The 16,476-nt window shown below is 38.0% G+C and overlaps 1 protein-coding gene across 10 annotated transcripts in view; it reads left to right on the top strand.

Annotated features, from left to right (window-relative positions):
• Positions 1-16,476, top strand: part of COL19A1 (collagen type XIX alpha 1 chain) — a 189,340-nt gene that overhangs the window by 101,742 nt on the left and 71,122 nt on the right. For all 10 annotated transcript variants that reach the window (XM_065835269.2, XM_071806921.1, XM_065835270.2 and 7 more), the window contains one exon: positions 12,781-12,834. In XM_065835269.2, coding sequence (XP_065691341.2) covers positions 12,781-12,834 — 54 coding nt within the window. The remainder of the gene's footprint in view (positions 1-12,780; positions 12,835-16,476) is intronic.

Genomic DNA, 16,476 nt, shown 5'->3' with positions numbered 1-16,476 from the left:
ATACATATATATAGAGAGAGAGTCCTGTAGAGTCCTGCATCTGGGCAGGAACAACCCCAGGTTCCAGTATAGGTTGGGAAATTACATATTAGAGAGCAGTGTAGGGGAAAGGGACCTGGGGGTCCTGGTGGACAACAGGATGACCATGAGCCAGCACTGTGCCCTTGTGGCCAGGAAGGCCAATGGCATCCTCGGGTGTATTACAAGAAGGGTGGTCAGTAGATCGAGAGAGGTCCTCCTTCCCCTCTACTCCGCCCTGGTGAGAACGCATCTGGAATATTGTGTCCAGTTCTGAGACCCTCAGTTCAAGAAGGACAGGGAACTGCTGGAGAGAGTCCAGCGTAGGGCAACAAAGATGATTAAGGGAGTGGAGCACCTCCCTTATGAAGAAAGGCTGAGGGAGCTGGATCTCTTTAGTTTGGAGAAGAGGAGACTGAGGGGTGACCTTATTAATGTTTATAAATATATAAAGGGTGAGTGCCACGAGGATGGAGTCAGGCTCTTCTCAGTGGCAAACAATGATAGGACAAGGGGCAATGGGATCAAGCTGGAACACAAGAGGTTCCACTTAAATTTGAGAAGAAACTTCTTCTCAGTGAGGGTGACAGAGCACTGGAACAGGCTGCCCAGGGGGGTTGTGGAGTCTCCTTCCCTGGAGACATTCAAAGCCCGCCTGGACACATTCCTGTGCGACCTCACCTAGGCGTTCCTGCTCCAGCAGGGGGATTGGACTAGATGATCTTTCGAAGTCCCTTCCAATCCCAAACATACTGTGATACTGTGATATATATATATATATAGATAATGCATATGGTCAAATTTGACACACAGGATGCTATTTTCAGAAAGTTAAGGATGTGGGGATGCATCCAGTAGCCAGATAGATATGAGGCTGCCACGGCTCATTGCCCTCAGGTCCAGCTGGTAGTGTGGCTGAGCGTGCCTTCCCAATAGGCACGCACACCAACACATACAACACATATGGACAGGTCTGGGCACACAGGTCGACACAGATGGACACACTCAGCACTCCCACAAATACAAACTGCACCAACAACTTCATCCTGTGGCCCTCTCTGGCTGATTGTGACAATGGTCTGGTACTGGGAAGTATATACATATAAAATGTACACCCCCCCACACACCCCCTCTGTCTGTCTGTCTCTTTCCTTCTCTCCCTCTCTTCTCTTCACTCTCCGTCCACACCCCCCGGGCTTCCAGATCATTTCACCTTCTTGCCAGCCAGTCCAGCTGGATATTCGCTATTGGTCGCACACACATGTACCTGCCCGTGCTCACTCCATTTGTTGGTACCACAAAGGTCTTTTATGAAACATGTCATATACTTCTGTTTCCTTGCATTACACGATAATGATACTGCCCATAATAAAAATAAACTCATTTTAGTATTGGCTTAATTATAGTCCACTTAAATTCTGGTGATTGGATGTGTCTAATAATATTGGAGAATAAAATATGCTTCAGTATGAAGCATCCTCTATCCAGAAAAAATCTGCAAAATTATTTTCATGCAGAATGAAAAAATTGTTTTTTCAAACACTCAGAGTTACATGTAATGGTCTTGATGTCTATACAATCTTTTTCTCTTACTTCATGACCAGATATACATAATAAACACAGACTCGAAAGGAAATAGAAATGTAATGTTATAATGATGGAAAATCACTTATGGGATTCTTACTAAAAACAATATTTCAATAATTTAGGGGGATTTTATGGTTTCTACAATTCTCAGAGGAAAGAAAAGCAGACAGGTATCTTCCTTCTTTATTGATTAGCTGTCTTTCAGCTATCAAGGAAAGACTTCCTGAGTATGGATCTAACAAATTCTTTGTGAGGGTCTTGTACACAACTGTGCACCAGAAAGGATGGTTGACCTGCATACTAGTTGTATTCTGGCTAGGTAGTGCTGCAGAGATGGTAGAAGATGTTTTTAATTTCCTTGAAATGATCTGTGCCCCAAGCATGTACAAAGCCTGAAATAGAAATGTCCCCAGAACTCTCCAGGGCAAGTTTCGATACATCAAGGTAATAAATTCTGTCTCAATCAAAGTGATTTTGCTCACAAACTGAAATGAGAAGGCCTTCCATTAAGGGCAGTCCATTTAGGTAAAACCGATTGAGAATGGTATAAAAGAGTGTGGCAAAAATGGAAACAAAACCAAAAGTTCCTGAATTCCCAGGCTGTAGTTCCACGGCATTGAATAGCTCTTCCCCCAGACTCAGTATTACAAACTACTTCTGCGCTATTCATATTACCCATATAATCCTAAATAAACCTCATAAGAATTATCATTCATAGTCTTAATGAGTATACAGTGTCTTTTCAACTATCTTACTTTCCAAGACTGTAGCAACAAGCAGCTCCATTAGATCTGATGAACACTAAAGGGTGTAACCAGAGACCTGTATCATAAAAATAAATTCTAGTCTAAGATTTCAAAATTAAGTTGCCATGTTTTATGGTACTTGGTTTTGAATTAGGAAATCTAAATATCCAGTATCTTGATTTCCTGGGCATAAAATAGTAGTGTCCCAAGATCAGTGTCTGTTTGCTGCAGTTCATATCTGCTGGAGATAAATGGGGACAATTATGTCCTTCAACTCTTGAATATACTCTCAAAATGTGTATTGAAGGAGTTAACAGTGAAATATTTTTATTAAACAACTTTGATTCTAGGATTGTTACTGCAATTGATGGATTACAGTAGATCTTGCTTCAGATAGATTCTTATAGGCCTTGAAGGGATCACTGAAACAGGAATAGGATACTTCTGAAGACACAAGAAAAAGATTTGAGGGTGCTTATTTTCTGTGTGCTATAGGACCACAGAACGGTGCTTTTGAGCATTTTTTGTGTAAGTGATGGAAAAATGACTGATAGCAGCACTTGGATATGTTAGGCCTCTTCAAATGCTTATAGTTTCACTGTCTTCAGTTGCAGCTGTGGACATGTAACTTTTCTAAGAGTCATACTCAGAGGTTAGTAGTATGATATGAAAAAGCTGCTTTCAAATTGACTGAACTTACTCTTTCTGTACCTTCAGTGATTCACATTCATAAAATGGACTGTCAAAGAATTATATTTCTTGAACCATAAAATGCTGTGCGGATGTCTCAGTTCAGTTGATTCAGGCATAGCAAGATGTCTCTGCATTCACACAACCACTGATGCTTGTTGTCACACTTTTTAAAAGGAAACATTTTAGGAACGCACACGAGTCTTCAGAGTGATGTTACTAACTGACATACTGAAACTTTTTTTGTGTAGCTGCCGATAGAAAAGACAAGAGTGAGTGTGAAGTGCTTTAGCAGTTTGAAGACAGATTACAGATCTGTGGGAATAGATGGCCCAGCAGGAAAGCTTTTTCTCTCTGCCGCTGTAAATAGTCACAAGTTTCTGTTGGCAAGAGCTAAAAGAAGACAAATGACATGAATCGTGGTGGCTTAGGGAAAACCCTGTCTTCAGAGTGGTTCTATTTGTGTGACATCCGTGTGGCCATGACTCTTAAGATATATAACCATGAAAGGAAGATGAAGTATCTCGCTGTGAATAAGTAGTAGGTCAGATAATATCAAGGTTCATGTGTCACTGAATGACAACTTACTATGTCAGGACCATTCATGCTGTTACAGCCAAAATGTGACATCAGTGTTTCAGATATGAGCCCTGTTAAAGCCGAGTTCTTATATGTCCCATTCATTTGGGACTCATGCATAATGTCATAAATTTATCCCCTTACTTATAGCCATTTTTAGCCTTTGTTAATGTTAAAATGATTTTCCTCTCATCAAAATGCGAAATGAATTATTATGCTGGGAGGGGTAGAGGGGAAAGGAGTGAAAATAATGACATGCTGTTAGAACAATGTCCAAAATGCATTTGGGCAGTGAGGGGCTGAATATTGAAGGGGGCTTGTTTTTGCTCAAACTGGACAGTTGAGGCTGGGTCATTGACCTTCTGCCCCAGTGGAATTGCATATTGAGACAGGTGGGAAATGATGACATTGCAGAGCTCTGCTGCCATATGCAGCTCTTCCATTCCTATGTATTTCCATATAATACATATGCCAGTGGAATAAGCTGGAGAATGTCTACCACATGCTCTGGTTTCAGTACAAACTAAAGCATTAGCAGTGTTGAGCAGGGCCAGAGCATTCTCCCCGTACCCAGACCTGCATCATAATCCTGTCCTCACAGCACAGGGAGCGTAAAGGTGACAAAAGGCTGAGACTGCTTCACTGCAGTCATTCCCAAACAGCTGTTGGTAGTCCTTTGGTCCACAGAGAGTTGTCCATAGGTAATCTGCAGAAGCATGTAACAGTAAATAGTAGAAACTCTTGTTTTTCCAATTGTCTCTGTTGTGAAAGCCGAAAAGGTTTCATATACCCAGTGTCAAAGAGTCTTCAGGCATTCCTGATGTGTTGAAAATCCTGTGCTGCTCAGAAGCATGGTAAGCATGGCTCTGACCTCCAACATGAAAAAATGCAGAAGAGAATGAAAGTATTGGTACTTGGAGAAAAAAAGCTGTATTTTTAACAGTGTTCAACTGACAGGTACAGCCATTACTATCTCTGTAAGGAATAGGGAATACTTGGAGGCAGTATGTGTGGCCGAATTCATAAATACCCAACAGCTGTATCAGTGTATCAGGTGGGTGAGCATATTGGCAAACTGAGAAACAGGGGAAATAGTACCGCTGCTTTTTAAGACTCAAAAATGTTTTTATGAGTTTGAAATTGAAATTTCAGAGCTCAGAAAGTGCATTTCTCTGAAAAAAACAGAGCTGTGCATACTCCTGTTTGATGTCAGTTAACAGAAAATCTCTACCAAAATTCTAAAGCGTGCACACTTAGCAAAACTTCTTCCTTGCAGCAATATCAGAGAATTCAGAAAGAAATTGTTTATACCTGACTATATGTTTCTGCAGTGAATAGAGATGGGATGAGAATCACTACCTATGTGTTTCTGTACATTTTTTTTAAGGCAGGTATGGAAGTCTCGATAATAAAGTTTCATCATTCTTGCATGATAAATTAAAGGGAAACAAAGGAACAGCATTGCAGCACAAAATATGCTAAGGTGTAGAAAGAAATATGTGAAAGAAGTATAGGCTTTATGTAGAATCCTAATGAAATTAGTAATTTCAGTAATTCTAAGTATATTTGTTTGATTCATGCATTATTCATACAAATACATTTTAGTGGCTTAGATTGCCAACTTTGTCATATATGTGTGTATTTAGGCACTTTTATTAAGGATGTAAAGTTTTTCTGTGTTTCCATGGAGTCAGTTAACACTACATAAGCTAAGATATATTTATTTTCTCTCCTTAGTTATGGTAGTTTTATGGGAGTAGTCCATAGTCATGATTGATTCTCATTCTTTCTTTATGCGGTCTTTGATTTCTCTGGTATGTTCTTTCTGAATTGCTCTGTTAGTACTACATGTCCCTTTTCTTTAGTACTTTTCGAGGGTCTTATGATGCATGCTGGGAATACCTTTTAAACTTTTCTCTCTAGTGATGCCCACTTTATGCAGGGATATGTTTAGTCTTTAAAAGTCTAAGTTTACTGATAAATTGTACTGTAGTTGGGGATCCTTCAGAGAATAAACAGGAGGGATTATACTGCTCCATTGTGCCGTTTTGTCAAAATGTGGAATTGAGCAGCAAAAGCTGGGGACTGTTTTTGCAGGGGCACAACTGGCTCTGCAGCTCCTTCACTCTGGTATCCCCAACTTAAGCCTGTGCATGCCGTGTCAGAAGAGTGACAGGTGAGGGAAGGTAGCGCAGCCATCTCTTGTAAAATATCTGATAACTATTCCTCTTGACACCCGATATGCTGCTTTTAGTTCCTGAGGAAAACGAGCGTCCGTACGTACGTTCCTGCGGAGCTATCCATTTCAGGAGTTATAAAATAGTCATCCAGATGGCACCAAGTGTTTATGCAGAAGTCGAGGCTTAAGTCGGTCACAGACAGAGGTCCCCAAGACTTGCTTACTAAACAGATAGTTGGAATGTTGGCTCCAAGGTCTGGTTAAATTGAGCCAAAGGAAGCTGGCGCACAAGTGCGGCGTGGAGGCGGCTGCAGGAGGAAGCCGCAGATTTAGGCCCCGGCAAGCTCCACCATCACTTTTGGCTTTCTCTTCCCTAAACAAACATCAGCAACAGATTATGCACTTTTCCCCTCAGAACTTTGGCAGCTATTCATGTAAAGCTAATATTCACTTTCAGCAGTGTTGCCTTGGAATTTCACAAATTCATTTGACGCAGTACTTCAGTCTTAGTGTAATTATTTGGCATTTGTTCAGAACCCTGAAGAGGGGGTGTACTTATCCTTGTGTTCTTGCTGTTGTAATGGACAGCAGTATTTCAGATGATTCTTCCAGATTTTGCTTATCTTGACCTCTCCCCACAATTCCTTTCTTGTCTCACACTGAAAAAATAAGTCATGTGAATGACTTGTATTACTTAAGAAAGGGGCACACACCCTCATTAGTAAGCATCTCAACTAATGCTGTCCTCTCTTTTCGTGTAAAGATATAAAGGAGAGCAATTCTAGTTAACAAAAGAAAGTATAGACAGCAGATTATATATTCATTCTTGTGCATTCCTCTAAGAAAATTCTAAATTTTATCTCCTTGAGCTTTTTAATGGAGGTATATTAATTTAATGAAAATACTGAACTATTCCATTGTTTTGCATCAGATACAGTGGTCTCTAGCTCTCACAGTGTAACTTGCAAATATTCTTTAAAAAAATGCTTATTAAGTATGGAAGCAGATCCTATTAAGATTACCCTTTTAGTGAAATATAAGATGTTTTAGCAATTTCAGTCTGTTTTTTATGTAGCAATACTGATACTGAAGGCCCAAGTGAAGATTGATGTCTTAGCCTCACAGAAAATTTGTTTTTCAAAAATTCAGTCTGCTTAATTGGCATGAATTAATTCTTCATTAGAATAACAGTTTGAGAATAGTCCCATATGCAACAGGCATCAACATAAAGATAATTTCAAATTACTCATTTTAAATTATACTCTTTTTTTTACTTAGAATATAAATTCATATCTATTAAAAGTACTAGACTCATAAAACTTCTGTGAAGTTCTGTGAAATTGCTCTTCCAATTTTCCTTTGAAATTATTGATCTCAAGCGAGACATATTTCAAGTTAAGCTACCGGAGAAATGCTGCTACAGAAATGACCAAACCCAAAACATGATGAGATCATTGGGGAATATATTTTCTGTTTGCTTCAGTAATAAATTATCAAGAAAATGTAGCCGATCATGTTTTCTGGCAGACTGAAATGGTTCTGATAAATACTGTCTCCTTTCCCACTGAAGTAAATGGGCTGGGCTGGCAGCAGTTTTGAAATCAAAATTGTGGCCTGCTCCACTTTGCATTCCCAAGTAAAACTGTATGATTGCTGCAGTAGCAATACCAGGCCAAACGTGGAATCCAAGTCTTTCAGCTGCCATCTCAACTTACTTCACTTAAAGATGTGAATGAAACCAGATCATATTTGGAAATGCTGAAGGTATAGGTATTTGAAATAAGTGGTGATCTATTTTCCCTCACTGAATGGTAATACAATAAGAAATTAGTCATCCATCTGTGATTTTCCTGTGCCATTTTTTCCATTCTGGCAAAATTCTGTAACAGTAAGATGTGTCCGTAGGGTCTGTGGATTTCCATGTGCATGGTGATGGGCAGTCTTGTGGACAAGAGGCAGAAGCCATCATAATTGTATTTTGAGATCTCTCTCTTCCTAACCCTTCCATTTGGGCTTCTAAAATAGGGCAGTGGGATAGTTGCAGCAAGTAAACTAACTTGAAGATATCTGGGAAACCAGCACTGTAGCCACCTTGAAGGTGGGGGAGGTATTTATGTTTTGGCTCCTTTGCTTCCTGAGGGTAGTAGCCTGTTCTTACATGAGAGGAAGCTGCTTATTTCCCGTCATATGGTGCAAACAGACCAAAGAGTAAAATACCGTCAAAATAGGATAGAAGGATTACAGTGGCAGTCATGAGCTACAAAGTGGAACTTGTCATCTGGTAACACCTCCAAATAAGTAGATGAATTTAAGACCTGATTGAACTAACTGCATTTTGATATATCCTGTCTGGAGTGCTGTGGCATTTCTTGCATGAGTGCAGTCACAGCAGTACCAGCCACCTCATGAGCAGCATTTGAATGGCTGGGGAATGCTCTTCAAGTCAGACAGGCTGCAGCTTTTTACTGTGGTCACACATTGTATTACATCAGGAAGTGAAAATCTGTGGTCTCTTTTTACTTCGCTCTTGATTTGTCTGATTCTGTGCTGGTCTACATGCAGGTTTTACAGAGTAATCATTGTGTATGCAATTCATCAGTGTGATTACTTTTCTTCATCCTGGTGAGAACTGTGTATGGAAGAAGTAGGTCAGGCCCCTGCAGTGGGAATTGCCCAGCAATTCTCTTGTAAAAAGGTTTCAGTGTTGATTTTGTTTCAGTAGAACCATACCTTTCTGTTTATAAACTTATTGTTTACAAATTGCTTGCCCTAATTATGTCTATTATAACTGAGTCTTTTTAAAGTAGCAAAGTTTTATCATTATAAAAGCTCGCGTATTCGAATGGTTGAAAAATGACCTTTTCTTACAATACCACAAGGTGTTTTCTGCATACCTAATTTATATTTTGTTTCTATCTTTGCTTGACACGTTTCACTAAGCTACATATACTTTCTCCCTGCCTAATAGTATTTATTGCATAAAAACTGAGGCCGTGTGTTTGCTGGAATTCGTAGTGAGGAAAAAAATGAGAGTAGTTTTTATATAGAACACCGAAAGCAGTCTGTAAAGGTCTATAATTAAATAAATTTTGCATCTTAATTAGACCTTTCTCATTGTTAGCATTTATGTTTCTAATTTGTCTTCAGAAATAAATGCTACCATGCTCAGAATCTGTTTCAGTGAAAACCTACGAGTGCATAAGTCACCTGTCTAGACTTCTGCTTCAAAAACTATCAGCTCTGTTTTGAAGCAACTTTCAGAATACCAAAAATATATTTATTTGTCTAATATTTGTTAAATATGCTTTTGGCATTGGCCATAAGCTTCCAGAGGAAGTAATAAAAATAACAACTTTAAGTGACTTTGCTTTTCCACTTCAGCTGGGACTTTTTTGTGCTTGGTGGTGGTTTGGGGTTTTTTTTGTTTTAATTCACCAAGAGGTTACAATAAATGTTTTGCTTTTGTTCAGGGTGTGTTCTTAGGCAGTTACTCTGAGCTATTAAATTTCTGAACCAAGTCTCCCCTGTGTCTGCAGATGCTTGTCATGATGTATCAGACGTTTTAGCGTGTTTTTGTACCTGCAAGGTCACATGCCAGGATTTTAGTCCTTCTGCAATATGCAGCTTCTGATAGCTACATGCCAGCTAATGCACTTTAAAACGTTAGCTTATGAAATTTAAAACAGCTTAACTGACTGAACTGTTAGTTGATTTTTCTATCACCTCCAAACACATTTTCCTTCTACCTTCTCAAGTTTCATAATTCTCATTAGCTTTTACCTCTTGCTATTTGCCAAAAATATGAGCTGTTATGAATTAAAATATTAATTCCTACAGATATTTTCAATGATATGCAAGATCTTTTAAAAGCTTACTTATTCTACTGTAGCATTTTTAAATCTGCTCTGGTTTTGCTCTGTTCTCTTGGCTAAACCTTAGTCTGTTTTGATTATCTTTTTGTTTAAGTATCCATGAGCTTGTGCTTCATAGCATGCTTGCTTTTTCTTTAGCCAGCTTCACAACCAGCATCTTTTCCCTTGCCAACACTTCCCTTTAGGATTTAACTCTTATAAATGAATTCACAAGTTCCCACTCTTAACTCAGTTTTCAAGATTTTGTACAACCCTCTTATGCCTGCCCATACTTAGTGTTTTCTCTTTTCATATCTCTTTTCATATTCATCCTTACTCATTGTAGCAGATTTTCTAAGCTTCAGATGCACCTGAGCCCATCTCCAGCTTACTGACATATTTTTTCCACAAGCTACCTGGTAATGTTTGAGACATTTGCACTTCCTGGAAAGATGGTACAGGTAAAATAGGTTGCCTTCTGACACAAGCATTTTCAGTGCAATCGACAGCAGATCCCATGAGGCCTCATGTACATATTCCGTATATATTCTGTCCCTTTCTATCTATGGTGGTGGATTCTTTTGGTGGGATCGGTCTACCTGCTGTGCTTTCTATGATATGAAGGAGTGGAGAATCTGATCTTTGCTCTCCAGGGAGAGATCTCCAGAGGTTAAATAGGGATCAGATCTGAGAAGATAGTTTGTTCTGCCTTCCTACAGATATGTACTTCTTTTCTGTGCTAAACTGTTAGATATACTGTCAAGTTTCATAGGCATTCAACAGGGGATGTTTTATTCATTCCTTCGGAGAGATTTCACTGTTGAGAACTTTTTCGTTCCTCCTGCAGGTTTCTTCTTCACTTGTTTTTCCAGAATCTCATTCAGTGAATGCTGAACATGGATAACGTTGCTTGGTCATTACCAATGACAAGATATTACAGTTTTACAGCTGTGTCAGTTACCATGGCCCACATTGTCCCACCACTCTTTAAACTGAAGATCCCAATGAAGTTAGTGTGAACTTTTACCTCACTTTCAATGTCAGGATGTGGCTCCTTGTACAGGGTAGTCCTCCCTGCCTAGTTACCAATTGTAAGCTGCTCTCCTCCCTTTCCTTGAAGATAAACCTCCTTATCTGGTTCCTTTTTCTTGACAATAATATTGTAGAGAGAAGAAAAAGAATTAAAGTAGGTCTAGGAAAAAGTGTTGGCTATTAATTATCACTATTGTGCAGTTACATTCTCGTGTAATTCTTGTCCCCCTGGAACCTTATTGTACAGTTACATGAGGCAGAGTATTTCCTCTTCCATAAAACAGATGTTACAGGTTCTCGTCTCATTCCCCTGCATAAAGCTGTCACTACAAATGAAATATTAACAAAAAAGAACTCCACCTCTTCCTGAATTCCCAGAACTTCTCTACGAAGGTAGAATGTTGCTAACAGTTGAACAGACATAATTGGCTGCAAATTTACATACCAACTTGAGCAAAAGGGAGAGTAGGTTTACAGAGTTCGTGGTCACATACCGCTTTATGAGTTTGTGCCTGTATAACCTCCATAACTGTGCTGTGGTTAACTCTCTGTGATTTATTTATTGGACACAACATTTTCATGCATATTCTAGATCCATAAACTTTGGGGAAAAGATGGAAGTGGCATGCATCAGTTTTGTAGAAAAACCTAAATCTTAGCTTCTTTACATTATGAACTGAAGTGAAAGGAGAAATATCCTACAATGGAATAATGTCTGAGATACTCCTCTAGCATTAGTGTTTGAAATTAGAGAAAACATAGGATTAGAAAAACTCTAGAACTGACTACTTTTATTTAAAATTGAAGGCAGACTTCACGCTAATCACTGCAAAATAAATGAGCTAGCAGCTTTGGCATGCCCACTTACTTTCTCAAGTTCATCTTGGGAATTAGAGATTGCAAATGAACTTTTAAAATTAATTTCTGGAAATCTGGACACTTTTCAAAACATGATTCTTAGGAGGCCTCAGTTTACCCTTACTAGGGCAATAAATATGTGTAATTGATGCTAAATAAGTTCAGAGATTGATCAAAGATACACCTTAAGTTGAAGTAACACCTGAGTCTGAGTAATTTAAATGGTTAATAATTTAATATTTTACTATTTCAAACTATTAAATAAACATGAGGTTTTTAATTTGTGATACGCTATAAGAATATGCAACATCACATTCAAGATGGTTTTTACTTATACAAAGTAGAACTCTTCAGTGCTGATTACATTGAAACTCTTCATATTTCTTGTTGCTATAATGGAATTTAGATAGCTTCCTCAAAGTAATTTTTTTAAAAAATTGTTTTCCAAGGTGACTCATAAAGTAAAGGGCAGGGAGGGGTGGGGGGAGGTAGGGCACTGTTTTAAGTACAGAGTTGTTATTTGAAGGCTTTATGATTATATCATACATTAATCAGATATAAAATTAAAGCCCAAAAGCTTGGGAAACAGTCTGTGGTTCTGACTGCAGAGGCAGCTCCTTGCACGGAGTTCAGAGGGAAGGCTGCAGAGTCAAGGGTATATTCAAAACATGCAAAGCTCCTGTGCCTGGTCAGGAGAGAGGGCGAGAGAAAAGTGAGTGGTTCTGAGGGCTTGGAAAAACCAAGCCAGGCACACAGAGGAAACTGCACAGGGCTGGTTCTTACAATACAGTGAGCGTTAAGGCCACCTGCTATATTTAGTCCCCTCTCACTCCGCTCTCTTCCCTTCCCCTCCCCCTTCGGTGCCTGTATTTTCATTTGAGTTGTAATTTGTCATAATTTAGTGTAACTTTTTTTTTCTTCTGGCATTCTAGCTTAACAAGATAAATCACTTTTCGTACAAAACTGTAGTTAAATATAACTATGTTTAAGTAGTGCTTACCTCTTCCAAATGATTCAGCCTTTATACGGAGGAACGTGATTAGTAATCATTGTTTGCATTTTTTCTTGCACCTGAATATAGCATTACCCTGAAAGAAGTTATTATGAATAACCTATTTTATTATTAGAAATAAATGCTTTGTCCTGACATCTGGCTCTTTGGCTTAGTCTTGCTTCCATAGAATAATACAGGATGAAAATAACACTGAATGTTACATTTGTTCAATGTTTGTGTTTTCAGGGTTTGCCAGGGCTGGAGGGTCCCCAAGGTCCACCTGGCAAAGAAGGTCAAAGGGTGAGTAAACTTGTGAACAACTGGCGGGTGTGCGAACTGACCTTGATATGCAACTTCTCTCTAAGCACTAATGAAAAATGGAAAGGTAGCAGCTGAGTATGAATCAACAAACCGAGCTTTGACGTGTGAGGTTTCTCTTCAGTTGAAGGAGATTTAACGACTTCAAACATCTAAAGTGTTGACTGGCAGCACAGATGTAGATATTGTCATTTGTGCAACATGTTTCTGCTGTAACTTAAAATGACAGAGTATTAAAATTGTTCAGATGTTTTTATTTTATTGTGGGGATAGATCATACCTTGTGAACTCTGGGATATATAAAATATGAATTTTAGGGTCATTATCTAAAATATTAACAGAAACTAGAACTAGTGACCCAAGTTTTGTGGTAGATGCCATTATGCAGGTGTCAGAGCCTAACATATATATGCAGAGAAGTAAGAGGAAAAAAAGTTATAGATATTATGTCTAAGACATGAAATAAATTCTGGGTTATTCAGAATGTTAATGAAGTAATTGGCTGATTTCTCTGAGATATATTTTTGTTTTCCCTGACTTACTGAATTTGGTAGTTCATTAGAACAGATAAAAAATATTTATGATTGTTGTATCTCAAGAAATAATTCGGTTTTGAGAGTTTATGATCTAGTCTGCACCTAAAAGTTTGGGAAGATAATCAGACTCAAACATTTCAATAAATTGTACCCAGTTTGTGGTTTTGAAGTTAGATCTGTCAATAATTTTTGGTTTGTTTAGGCATCGTGATTTTTAATATCTCAGTTAAATTATAAGAAGTGGAAGGATTTAGTAGTACTTACCATTGATCGTAGTCAATGACAGTGAATTAATAAAGACCAGTTTAATCATTCCAGTAATAGTAATAATAATAACAGAAGACCAGTTCTTGAACTAAATGAGTAATGGTGTGAAGGCCCAAAAGCTATGTTTTATATTGTTTTTTAAGTCATAAAGATAGCACTAAATTTCACTTAAGTTGAAAGGGAAAATATGAAAGCTGAGGTTATTTTTCACAGTAAGGATTGAGAACCCATTCAGAAAAAGTCAATTTAGTAAGGGAGAATCAAAAGTTGCAGTGAATTTGCTATTAAACCAACTTTTACAGCATATTAACATGCTGTTAAAGATAATTATAATTACTGTGACTTCCGCTGTTATGCAGTTAAATATCCAGGATACTGAAAAGCTAGGGATATCCAGTTCTAGAATATTTTAGCATGTGTTTTTGTGGAGTATTGAATCTGCAGGGAACACACAGTTTGTTGGTTCTCCTTTGAGAACAGTTATAAATATGGCTGTGGTTTAGAGATATCACCCTTTGAACTTCTTAACTTTTTGAGGCAAAGATTTAGGTTTAGCATGATGTATTATATATAATGGGGGATAAATTAATTTCAAAATTTTATTTTTTCCCATTTTGTGGCGAGAATTAGGGAGTTGTTCCATATATCACGGCCATGTCTTATTCACGTGTAAAATGGAACTGCTGTCTCATTCCAATATCTATAAAAACAAAAGTGCTGATTGTTTTACAATCTTGGCCATGCACACAGTTGCCTTGAGCCAAACAATGGGAACAGGACAGACCGCGGGGCCTCAGCATCTGCCTTTATCTTTCTACCAGCAAGATGCTCACAACACTCTTTCTGCTGGCCACCCCCGCCCAGTGTTAATAACAGTTTGCAGTCTTCATTCAACTCCCATGTGCATTTGCATTTCCAATACATTTAATTACACAATAACGTACTGTTTGTTACAAGATCTCTGCTCTGTTTAATGACAAACAGGACAGTGCGTATCTAATGGCCATTAAATGTTTTTATTTAATCATAGATGTCATGTTCCTCTGTTCTGCTTCCAGCAGAATCCTCCAAATCTTTCACATTATCTGAAGTTATTGGTTTTGTCATGGACTGTCTTTTGAAGACTAAAGCATAGTATTGAGTGTTTAACTAACTGATGATTTTTCTTCAACATCCTGTTCAGATCGAAAGGTGCTGTTGCGACCATTTTGCAGACAGAAACTGTAACATAATAGGGAGGGGAAAACAAACAAACAAACCCTACTCCAAAACATTTGGAAGTATCTATTCAATTTGGATGCCATTTGCATTGTACTTGTCATATTCCAAATTTCAATACCCACTTACCTCAGCAGCATTTACAAAAATTAGGCTTAGTTTAATGGGGAGCTAAGAAGAGAATTATTAAAAGTGTAAGTTAGACACCTCAGAACACACGTTAAAACGATCTAAGGAACTGAGGAAAATTAAGAATATTAATAGCGGTATTGTCGAAAACTCAAAGAAACATCCAGAAGGCTCATGTTAGAGCTAGTGACTTAAGTGACATTACACAATGAGATAGAAAGGGAAGAAAAAGAGCCATGCAGTGGGTTTCTTCCCTCTTTTAAGTGGACTGAACCATGCATTTTCATTCTCAGCATGTTTTTAAGTAGGATTTTGTTATATCATCCAAGATCTGAGTTTTATATTAGACCTACTGAGAAATACCAAAAGGGGGAGCCCGTCCTAGAGTGTGCACCGTCTGCTTATGTTGACCATAGAGGGAACTTAGGACAAATGTACCCCTCTCCCATATTAAGAAGAATAAGTCAGGGTAGTAGTATTTCTTTCATCTCATAGAAATAATCTGTATCAAAAAATACATAGTAAAAATATATATAATAATTATTGTAGAAATAGAATAAATATGATTATATCTAATTGTATAATTACAATAAAGATTAACTCAGTTGTAGATTTTTAGTTCCAAGTTATGCTCACCTTAAAATACATATTGACACATATGTGAAATTTGCTTTCAAGCACAAATCTACAACATCACTCATTTAGATGTTGACAGTGGGTTATTTGTTTCAAGAACAAAGGGGGATCAATACATTATTTGAAATAAAATGGTTACAGCTTTTGTCCAGTAAGTACATTGTAGATACAGTTACATGGTATCATTTGAGCCAACACATGATTATTAGAATAATAAATATGTCACTTTCTGTGGCTTGGTGATTCAGTGTTTTACTGTTATATGATCACGCTGGGATATGATCTTGCTCCTGCCTCAACAAGCAGTTTAGCTTCTTCCGCATTTAAATGATGGTACACAAGTAAGTCAGCCATGGAACTTGATGACAGAAGTGTGTGAAGTATCTTCTGTCTGAGCTGACCTCCTGGAGGTTTTCCAGATATCCCAAAGGATGAAGGAGTTTGCAGAAAACATCATACACTAATATTTACAGAAATTTAGTGTAGGGAGATCATTCAGAATGAGAGAGAAGCAGCCCTGAAAGCTCTTTGACTAGATCTGTGTAGTGTCAAAGGATCCTTTATCAGGATGCACGCTCCATTTTTTTTGGTTTAAGACTAAATTCCAAACTCACTAAAACCTGGAGGTAGTGCAGTCATGGAGAGGAGATAGTGCAACAACAAATAAAAATTGGATTCTTATGCATATTACTTCCTTCATACTGCTGTAGTAGCAAAATGCACAAATATTTTTTTTCTGTATAAGCAAACATATTAATAGTCTAGCATTTAGCAACTGTGTTGGTTATAAGAGTAAATTCATTACTTCCCATTCTTTCTCCGCCTATTGTGACACCTT

Source organism: Patagioenas fasciata, chromosome 3 (assembly GCF_037038585.1).
Source record: "Patagioenas fasciata isolate bPatFas1 chromosome 3, bPatFas1.hap1, whole genome shotgun sequence".
Lineage (NCBI taxonomy): Eukaryota > Metazoa > Chordata > Aves > Columbiformes > Columbidae > Patagioenas > Patagioenas fasciata.
This window is presented reverse-complemented; position numbering and strand designations above follow the sequence as displayed.